Source organism: Phoenix dactylifera, chromosome 16 (assembly GCF_051530095.1).
Source record: "Phoenix dactylifera cultivar Ajwa chromosome 16, Ajwa_hap1_PhDact_Kaust_v1.1, whole genome shotgun sequence".
Lineage (NCBI taxonomy): Eukaryota > Viridiplantae > Streptophyta > Magnoliopsida > Arecales > Arecaceae > Phoenix > Phoenix dactylifera.
In genome coordinates this window covers 8,741,825-8,752,934 of record NC_143205.1, presented here as the reverse complement: position 1 = coordinate 8,752,934, position 11,110 = coordinate 8,741,825, and the positions used below count along the sequence as shown (strand labels likewise).

Here is an 11,110-nt window from a genome sequence, read left to right as displayed (position 1 = left end):
AACTCATAAGCTATCCATGAAATAGAATCTGGAAGAGGATGAATCAAAGAAAAGGACCATCTCTCTCAAATCAACTGTTCAACAAAAAGAAGAGGGTGAAGAATCTGATGATACTAAGGCTAATGAGGAAATGTCCCTAATTACAAGAAGATTCAAAAGATTTATTAGAAGAAGGCAAGGACCAAGAAAAAGGTCTTTGGCTAAGGGGGAGCAAAGTAAAGAAAAGAAAAAAGAGCAGTCACTAGTGTGCTATGAATATAAGAAACCTGAACATATCAAAGCAAATTAGCCATTACTAAAGAAAGTCCTAAAAAGCCAAGAAAGAAGGCAATGGTCATTATATGGAGTGATAGCGACGAATCTAGCTCAGAGGAAAAAAAATAAAAAAATAACAAACTTATATCTTATGACTCATAAGGATGAGGTAAATTCTGAATCTTTAAATATTTTTACTTTCAATGAACTATAAGAAGCTTTTTGTGACTTACTAGATGAATTAGTCATAAGAATAAAAAGTTAGAACTAAAAAATCAGACTCTGATAAATGAAAATGAAAATACATTAAAAACTAAACAAACTTTGCTAGATAAAAATCAGAATCTAAATAAAGAAGTAAATAAACTGAAACTAATAGTTGATAGATTTACCTTAAGTTCTGAAAAACTAAATATTATTTTGAATAGCCAACACGCAATATTTGATAAACTAGGACTTGGCTACAAATCCTCTGATAAAATAGTAATCTTTAAAGAAGATATTTTTCAATTCTTCAAGTAATCAAATAAGAATGATAACATATTTTAAATGTGGAAATATTGGGCACAAGTACTTTACCTGCAATAATCGAACAAATATCTTAAATGGTAAAGTTCCTATTAAAAGGACTTGGATTTTAAAAGAAACTATTATTGCTAATCTGCAAGAACACAAGAGAGCATGGATACCTAAAATAAAAGCTTAAATTCTGTGTTGTAGGTGTGTCTAGCCACCCATAAAGCAAAAAGGAGGGATGGTCACCTTTGGCGATGACAACAAAGAAAAGATTATTGAACTTGGTCAAATTTGTATCACACCCTCCTTATTTATTGAAAATATTTTGTTGGTAGATGGTTTAAAATATAATCTATTAAGTATTAGCCAACTATGTGATGAAGGCTTGAAAGTAATTTTTGAATCATCTATATGCTTTGTGTCTAGACCCAATGATAATGGCATTAAGTTTACAGGGCATAGGTATGGTAATGTATACGTAGTAAATCTTGACCATATATCCATGAAAAGTATGCAATGCTTGGTAGCCATAAATTCCAAGATCAGTGAGACTAGCTGGTTCTGACATTATAGATAAGCATGGATCTAATTTTAAAATTAGCTAGACAAGATCTAGTTATAGAACTACCTAAATTAAGTTTTGAAAGAAATAAAATAAATCAACTTAAATTCCTATTCACCAAAGGTATACTCCTTCAAGTCCGTATAATCACACATTAGCTATGAGATCCATCATAAAGATATGGAACCCATACTACATTACTAAACTTGAGGATGAATGCTACTAGCCAAGGCTCGCCATCACAATACCAGATTCCATACCAATGCCACACTAGCACAACATTGATACGGTATGAAATTTTTTAGCTTATCAAGTGTTGATACACCATGCATACCAGATACCAGTACCGAATCGGTATGCCATCCATTTCGGGCCGGTACAGAAGATGCTGCTACTGGGCTGAATGTTCCTGGCTGCAATTACCAACCAGACTACCACATTGTTTAAGCTAACCAAAAAAAAAAAAGAAAAAAAGAAGGTACTCTCATCAGCATGCAGCTTGATGGCACACAAATTTTCCAATAGATGAACCTATCCCATTATAACATAAGAATGATTTCAAGAAAACAGCAAGATGCATAGTTCCTATAAAGCATTCACATCTGAAAAAAATATAACTGCCGCCCAAACAATTAATTGCTCAATGACTGAAAGTACTACAACATTACTAAGTGCCATATATAATAGAACATTTCTTAGTAATAGTTATTTTGTCCCACAACATTGACGAATAAACATTTAGTTACAAAACAATTAACTCTCCCATCAAAATAAACCCACTAAAATAAGTCATAACATTTGAATGAATTCAAGTAAACAGATGCAGTCAAATTACTACCTTGCGGGAAAATATGCTATACGCATCAAGAAACATCGAGATGTTTCACTTTAGACGGTTAACTGAAACAAAAGAAGACAAAACATAACCAAATGTAATCCCTTGTAATTTGCTGTCTATGATTATTTATTCGATTCATGTTTTGCAGTAGCATCAGTCTGCTGTTGCTGCTGTGGCTGCAACTGATACAGAGGAATCTGAGTAGATTGCTGATGCTGATGCTGATGCTGATGCTGTTGTGATTGCAGTTGCTGCAGTTGAAACATCTGAGGATTCAATAACACTTGCTGATTCATGCCCTTTGAAAGGTGAGCTTCAGTAATTTCTCCAGTGGCAAGTTTCAGACGCTGGATCTCTGCAGTTAGTGCTTCATTCAGAGCTGCATGACAAATGATATCATCAAGAATATTAATCAGATATAATATGAAAATCCTTTAGATGAAAGCATCAACAACATGGAGAAAAGAAGAGGGAAAAAGAAAGGAACAAAAATATTCTACAGGAAGGAGCCAAACTGGCAAAAAGTTGCACAAATCAACAACGAATCAGAACCTTAAGTCACATTGGACAATAAAATATACAAAAGAACAAAATAAATGACATGATTACATCTGTAAGGCATAGAATATTTCTGAGCAGCTACAGTGTCATAATTACAAAACAGAATATCTTTTTGTCAGACAAAACAGAGAATATCAACAATAACAAAATCCAAACAGATCAGTTAAGATGAAGATTTCATTGGATTGTCAATTACTTAATACTCAGTGTTTGTTTCACAAATCCACAAAGGAATGACTAAAATTATACAAGGGAAATAGAAATTGTAAAATTTGGAAGCAACATTAGTTGCACAAAAGCAATGTACAAACATATGTAGAGCATGGATGAGTGTTTAGTCCATATAAAATTAGGTTACACAAAGAAGAGTATTACAGAAAGCTGAAACATAGAGCCCCTGCAGGCTAAAGTGGAGCACAAACCAAGATGGTGCATGTTGTGTACGTGAGAATCACAAATAGCCATCGCCAAAAGAAAAGGTATGGTGCATGTTGGATATAAAATTCAGGTAAGGTTATATCTGCAACAATATTCACCATATTAGTTTATTTTTCTCAATACTATCCTATGAGAATGCGACTCAGGTGCCTTATCATGAATAGCAGTCGGTCAGCCAACACATAACATGTGCCGAATAAATCTTATCAACCAAATTTATACTTCAGTCAACCAGTGTTAAAGCAACAGGCATCGAACGAAGTAGGAGCAATAAGTGCACTTCTATTTTATTTTTATTTTTTGAAAACATGAAAAGGCAACCAAAAAAAAAATTTAAGGAATGCATCAAGGAACCATTAGCAACATTTCCTTTTTTCCATCTTTATTAGAATAAAATTAGGAATTTTCATATAATTTCCAAGGTCCTTCCCTTATGTTCTTTTATATGGAAACCTGATTGAGACCTTTCCTCTATAAGCTTCCTTTGGAGTAATATAAAACAAACATTGCCCATCAGTTCGAAGTGAGAAGATTTAGAATAAATTACATGGTTTGGTTTGGTCTACATGGCCTAAAGTTTAAGTTGCATGGGGCAAAACGCCTAATGGAAAAATTATTAGGTTCCACCTAATAATTTCTCCATTGTAAATACCATATTCATTATAAATCTAAATTTTAAGATAAGCAAAGGATGCCAAAAGATGGACATAATGATGTGAGAAATCCAAAAGATTGGTTAAGAAAATCCAATCTCCCACAGTCCCACTGTACTATAGAAATTAATATTTATGATGAAATTGTAGAAAAAATGCCATCACTATGTCGTTCTAAGAATAGTCCCAACCACATTACAAACCTTCTCACTAAAGCTTACAACATTGAATTTCACAAAACAAAAAGAGTATCATAGTGCATGAGACTCCTAAAACTGCAGGTCAAAGGAGGATCAGATGTACGCAGCCTTATCCCGTGTGTAAAGATGCCATTTCCGTTTTTTGCATCCGTGACACCCAAGTGACAAAACAAATAATCAAATTTTTAAAGGGCAGGGCATTCATAGAAGCTTCCGATAGTTAACAAAAAATTCTGATAGGATTATTATCCATATAACTATAATTGATTAAAAAATTTCAGATAGCATGGAATCAGTTGGAGCATCCAAATAGAATTAATTTATTGTTGCAAACTCAGAAGTCAGCAAGGAGTAGAGGCACCGATCGTGATACACAAGACAGACAGATTTAATTCTAGGACAGAGAAATAAGGGTAGGAAAAATAGTCTAGAATTCTTATTACATTACCTACATTTATATTCTTATAGACACCATATAGGTCTTTGTACTCCCTCCAATATGTGATTTCGTATATAAGGGTAGACATGCAAAAAGAAAAAATTATAAAAACATGCACACAAATAGCAACTTTGCAAGGGTATTCATGCAATTTCATATATTTAAAAGGGTATATGCTCAAAAAACCCTATAATTTTTGCTATAGACCAATAATAGCCATCATCTTGTCCCCCCTGGGTGATAATTTTGCAGCTGAGATATTGAGAAACTCTTCCTGTATGCTGGTTACCATAAAGTCAAGAGCATGTTCACAATAAAGAGAATAAGTTTTAAACCCATCTGGAATTTCAGATAAAGGGGAAAAAGACTGCAATCCACCACAATATCATAGAACAATCCTAGAAAATATAAAAAATAAGCAACCAGAATGCATTAGTAGAACGAAAAGTATAACAAAGCAAATTAGAAAGCAAGTTATAACTTGATCACAAGGTGGGACATATAGGAAATGTAATCATACATGAGGGTCAATATAAATAGCATATGATAAGGATATTTACAAGAAACAGAGGAAGATAACACTTATTTGAAAGGTTAGTTTATACGTGAAAGGAAGAAATCCTATGACCATGCATGTGTAGCAACATTTTGCATCAAGGATTTTGACAAATAAAAAAAATGAGCTAGGGGTGGGGTACATTGTCTTTATACTTCCTGAAAAATCATGGTGCACTTTAAGTGTTGAACTATCATATTTAGGATTTTTATTTATGTAATTGAATTTAAATTAGAGGCCTCGGTCAACAAATATAGGCATGACAATAAGTTAAATGATACACCCCCTTATCAGGATAAGATTGATAGGACTGCACTTCAAATATCCGAGTTGTATTTTTGCTAATATGAATGTTCCCAGATTACCAAGTATCAAAGTCTATCACCCAAGGTTCACCGTCTCAGTACCAAACCCCGTACCGGTGCCACACTAGCACAGTGTCGGTACAATATGGTATAGAGTTATTTTGACATACTGAGTGTCGGTACACCACTCATACTAGATACTGATACCGAACCAGTACGGTACGTCTCATACCACCTGGTTCAGGCCGGTACGGCATACCATGCTATCACCTTCCCTCTATGTTTAGACATAGATCAAAGTATCTTGCCATGCTAGTCAAAGCCACATGTACCACACCAACAAAGGCAAAGTAGAATAATCCTGTATCATGTTTATTACTCTATCTATAGCAGTCCTTGCTGAACCAGGTTGCACCAAAAAAGGCCAATTTTTTTTCGTGACTACAACATGCCTTGGCACATGGCTATTCCATAAAGAACAACAAAACACAATATGTACCATCCCAACCCCCAAACAGCATAAGCAAAACAACTTACACACTTAGGTTTTAGAGCAAGGAACGCTAAATTGATCCAATCCATGAGGTTCGGCCTGTACCAAAATGAACCAATGCTGACTCAAGATAGTTCGGCCATGTGGGTCGGTTCGAGCTAAAAGTCATCTCCCCAGTTGGAACAAAGCCCTCCCAAAGATTGATATGCATTATGCTCTCTTGCCTGCTCTCTCCACTCTCTCACCCGCCTCTCAAAGCCCTCCTTATGATTGAAATGCCTCTCTCTCTCTCTCTCTCTCTCTCTCTCTCAGTTTTGTCTAGAGACCTCGACCTTTTTCTCCCTCCTTCCTCTCCCCTCTCCCTCCCTCTCTTTTTCCCTCTCCCCTTTCCTCTCTACATTTTAGTATGCTCCAACATGGCATTGTACGAACTCGCATCGCACCAGCAGCCGACTAGTGTCGGCCACAGTAATAATTCGAAAAACCTTGTAAAGTCTAGCGGTACTTTAATACGTAGCTTAGAATCATTTTAATTTTCTAGAAGTATGACCATAGTAGCATGAAATTATACAATGATTGATAAAGTAGGTCTAGCTTTCCAAGTAGGGGTCGGGTAGTAATTATCTAGATCTATTTCCATATTTGAATCTATCTAAACATGGATGCAAATTTAAGTATCCGAATAATATCTATATCCATATTTGTATATATCAGAAAAGCAAACAGGGACATGAATACACAACTATTCATTCCACATCTAAATATTCAACTTCATTCACACTCCTACTTAGTTTCATATATCTCTTGACCATCAAAAGGAAATAAGTTACAATACTAACATTGCTTTAATTTGGTTTACTTTTCATATAATAATATCTTTGATTTTATGGCTCATAAAGCTCAACCATTTGATAGCATTTGTATTGGTTTTGTCAATGTCCTATTTGTATTTGTATCCATTTAGAATCAAATATAGTTATAAATTTTAGCACCCAGTTATTATCTATATTTGTATCCATATTTATCAAGTAAAAATAGAAAGATATAGATATACTGATATCAGATCCATTTTCAGCCCTATTTCTATAAGATGGCCTTCTCAATTTCATTACAACTCTTGTCTCGTCTTAAATTGCATGTACTAGAGGCCTGGCACAATTTTTCCATGAGATGAACTACGGTTAACAGCTCATCAGTTAACTTGTTTAACCTTTCCATCATATTTGCATTTAGTGGATAGAAGACAGGTGCAAAGCATGACAAACTTGTAATAAAGCAAGTTACCATCTCTTAGCTGTGCCTGTTGCTCCATGGCTTGTAGTCGGTACTTCAACTCATTGTTCTGGTTAGTAAGACCAGCTGAATCCCTCTGCAAGACAATAAGAAATTCAAGAAAGAAAGAAAAAGTAAAGCAATCAAAACCAAATAACAGATATAGCAAGCCCTCAATAACTTTAGACAATCCACCTGTAACAAAGTCAGTTGTGCTGATAATGTGGTTGCTTCTGTCTGCAAGGTTTGCACCTTTTGCTCCAATTCACTAATATAGCGCATCTTCCTTTCCTTAGAACGAGCAGCTGACTGCCGGTTAGCCAAAATCCTAGCATCCAAAGATCACAAGTTAGTAGCTGTTGATCTAGCTCTTCTCAAATTTCCTCACCCACCTCATCTTTCCATTAGCAAAGCACAAAATCTATACCTCTTTACTCGTTTGGGATCTGTTAGTGCCATCTCGGCAAGTTTCTCATTTGCCATGATCTTCTTCATCTCGGCAGCACTGAATTCACCATTCCCAAACTCCAAGCTGAACGTACTAGTTGTCCCATCCATTGAACCCCCCCTCGAATGCTGACCTGACTGATTGCCCGGGGAAGGCGGCAACTTGGGCGACTCATCCCCAAAATGCAGCTTACCCATGAAACTATCCATGGAGAAACTCCTACAGTGGCGTGAGTTTATCCGAGCCGGATCTAGGGGAGCACTCCTCTTAGTCCCTTCCTTCCTCTCCATCAAAGGTGTCCGGAACTGAATGCCACCACCACTCTCATTAACACTGCTCTCTGCTTCGTTCTCACTGCTATCAGCCCCGTTCGTCTTCGTGCCGCTGGCCCTGCTATCCAAATCCTCGCGCTTCTCCTCGGTTCCGGAGGAATTCAAAGTATCCAAGCTATCGAGATTCATGTAAGCATTGATTAGATCATCCCCAGCATCGCCGTCCGACTTCCTCTCTCCGATCCCTTCTGCACTGCTATCACCATCCCGTTGTTCCCACTCGTTCTCCTGCTTCACGAACTGCGGCATCTGCCGGCCAGCCCCGAACCCCTCCCTCGCTGACGGCGACCTCTCGAGGAACCCCTGCGTCCGCTGCGGCGCCGGCGGCGGGATCCCAGACATGGGGAGACCGGACTGGAAGAACCCGAAGGGGATGTCGCTCTGCGAGCGCCGGTGGGCCTTGCGGGGCGGGAGCCCGTCGCCGGAGACCCGACCGGAGGACGTCCTCGCGAGCGGCGCCGCCGGAGGAGCCCGCACCGGGGAGCTGGCTGCCACCCGGTCCTCCATGGGGACGTCGGCGGAGGAGGGCGGGGGGCTAAGAGAGGCCAAGGAGTCCAAGTTAAAGAACGCCGGCTGGGAGAGGGAGCGGGAGTGGGAGGGGGCGGCGGGGAAGCCGGCGGCGGAGGGGGAGCGGGAGGCAGCGGAGGGCGGGATCTGGGGGAAGGGGGAGGAGGGGGGGAAGTTGGGGTGGGTCGGGGGAATGCCGGGGCGCTTGCTGGACTCCGGGCTGAAGCTGGGACTCGGTGGAAGCTGGCGGTACGGCCCCCGGACTTGGGAGCATGAATTGGACGGATTGAAGCCCGGGAGATCTACCCGGTTGGGCAACTTCGGTAGAGTAGAAGAACAAGTATTTCCGGATGATTTCAGACGCTGCATTAGATCATTCCGAGACTCCTCCATCTCCTCCATTCCCTTCTTCCTCTCTTGCAATACTAATACTCGTAACAGTGACGTGTTTGCTTTTCTTATTTATATGGTGACAGAATTTAAGGTAAGAACAGCGTTTCAATCTATTATAAGAGAGTGAATATAAGGGGATGGATTTTTTTTTTTCTTTCCTTTCTATTACCTGGAAGGGAGAATGCCGGCAGGGAGGTGAGGGATATGATGCTGATGACAAATGCAGGAGAGAGAGGTGGGGAAGGGGATGTTGGCTTGCGATGGGGGCGGAATGGACGAAGGGGGTGGCCGCACCACTGCTGCTGCCGCCGACTCGTCTTTTGTTCTTCTCGCTCTGGAGAGCACTCTCTCTCTCTTGGAAATCCGCGTGAATTTAAGTGAGATTTCATTCCGCGTGAATTTCACCGAGATTTCATCTCACGACGCGTCGGGGGACAATGACTTTCCAAAGTTTAAATCTCATCATGGCGAATTTCCGCCTCTGGAATTTCTATAAATGCTGCGGTGTCGTAACTCGCGGTGGTAGTATCTAAGTTGATTCCCCTGCATGGCGAGCGTCGGACCGGCTCGAACCAGTTTTTAGACCAAAGCAAGATCTTTTTTGGTACGTTTGAGACGTTCCCACGGCGAGGCAAGTCTTGACTACCTCCAGTTGGTCTCTCGTTGACCAATAGTATCATGTAAGGAGCCCTGATACCGTGACTCATTTCAGAAATAAATTTTCTACTCACTAGCATGCAAAAAAAGCTAAACCAAGCTGAACCGGTCGACTCAGCCCGAATCGAGCCGACCCAGTTTTCGTTCGGATCGGTTCGGTACTAAAAAATGATTTCGACCTCTAGGAGATCGAAATCTAATTGGCTCTGGTTGGAATCAGACGGAACCGGATCCGTACCGAACGTCGACTAGTACGGATTGCAGTATAAATTCGGCCAACCTTGCTAGCATGTGAAAATGCAATTACATAAATTTTGTTATATCATTCACTCTATGCTATCCTCTTCCACAGTCAATCCGGATTTTTTAACAAACATGTTAATATATAAATAATAATTTAAAAATAGATTAAGACATGGTTTGGGGTTGACAAGAATCTACGTTCACATGCTAAGAATCCCGATCACAAAGTATTTTTCCCTTTAAAAGAGCATGAAATTACCCAGATCATTCTAGACGGAACCCAAATAAAAGATTACCATTGTTGTAATACTCTTGTTCGTTTGTTCGGACGGTAACGTTACCGGAGCGACGTTGGACCCAGTCCTTAATTGAGCGGGCCTCGGAGGTCACCATCCTTCGCCCAGTTTTTGGATGCATCGTTCGCAAGCCGGAACCGTGACTCACGGAGCGCTCATTGGGAAATCGGACGGTGATACGGCCCGCATTTGAATTAGGCCCCGTCGAGAACCTCACAAGCGGACCACCGATCAAGCGGCTCTCCATCTCGCTCGCCGTGATGTCCGAAGTCAATTTGGGAAATCACATCAAACCCAAAGCGCTACTTAGCATTCGCTACCACGGTAGCTCCTTCCTGTTTTTGATCCTAAATCGTCGGTGAATTTAAATGGAACGGACCGAAATTGACGGCCAAGATTCGATGAACATTTATACGGTAATAAAAAGGAAGGGTCGTACTTGGGCCTTTTTCTTTCTACCTTCTACTTGAGAATAAGTAAATAATGGGGGGCGTCGGCGCCTCGATTTCCGGGAAGGGATCATCTAGTGATGTGATGGAATTGACCCGGAGGCGCGGGCCGAGGGGGAGAGCACGTTCTCATGCAACGTGGCATTGGAACTGAGAGAGACCTTTTCGTGGGTTATCTACAAAATTTAATTAAAAGGTACAAGGGAGGTGGGTAGGTTGGTCCGGAGCTTTACCTCGTGCGAACTGGGTCTGCCCACCAATACAGTCGCCAGTAATACCTAGCATCGAGCACACGAGCAAGGCTTTCGTGTTGGCCAAAAGCCCTAGGGTTTGGACCATCTCCGATTTGCCCTTGAATTGGAGAGGGACTTCCATAACCATCTATATATATAATATCATAATAATAATAACTATATTTGGATAGCCTACTGCTATTTTTTGATCTTTATCTATGAAGATCACCAAATTTAATGTAGATAATTCTGATCACTAAAAATAAAAATTGATCGAATAATATCCGTTCGGATCCGTTTTCATATCCGAATCTATCTTGATATGAATAAAAATTAAGCATCCGACTGCTATCTCGATCTATATCCTTATTTGTCAAAGAGAAATGGACATGGATATAAATAGATAACTACGGTATCGGTATCCGAAAATTTAATTCTATCTTTTCTATTTAATTTTATATAGC

The 11,110-nt window shown here is 39.7% G+C and overlaps 1 protein-coding gene across 2 annotated transcripts; it reads right to left on the bottom strand.

Moving 5' to 3' along the window:
• Window positions 1–2,012: 2,012 nt before the first annotated feature.
• On the bottom strand, window positions 2,013–9,187 carry LOC148699726 (bZIP transcription factor 29-like). 2 transcript variants are annotated; one of them, XM_088712445.2, is made up of 5 exons: window positions 8,938–9,187; window positions 7,516–8,800; window positions 7,284–7,416; window positions 7,101–7,185; window positions 2,013–2,550 (listed from the first exon to the last, which is right to left on the bottom strand). In XM_088712445.2, the coding sequence occupies exons 1-5, from the start codon at window positions 9,155–9,157 to the stop codon at window positions 2,294–2,296; spliced, it is 1,980 nt and encodes a 659-aa protein (XP_088568571.1). In that variant the 5' UTR covers window positions 9,158–9,187; the 3' UTR covers window positions 2,013–2,293. The 2 variants fall into 2 exon arrangements, with proteins under 2 accessions (XP_088568571.1, XP_088568570.1); XM_088712444.2 differs by having other exon boundaries at window positions 7,516–8,827; window positions 8,938–9,116.
• Window positions 9,188–11,110: the final 1,923 nt, after the last annotated feature.

Coding starts and splice junctions, on each gene's coding strand:
- LOC148699726 (XM_088712445.2), bottom strand. CDS start 9,157: ATGAAATCTCACTTAAATTCACGCGGATTTCCAAGAGAGAGAGAGTGC. Junction 8,801..8,937: donor GCCGGCATTCTCCCTTCCAG/GTAATAGAAAGG, acceptor TACGAGTATTAG/TATTGCAAGAGAGGAAGAAG. Junction 2,551..7,100: donor ACAGGCACAGCTAAGAGATG/GTAACTTGCTTT, acceptor TTTGTCATGCAG/CTCTGAATGAAGCACTAACT.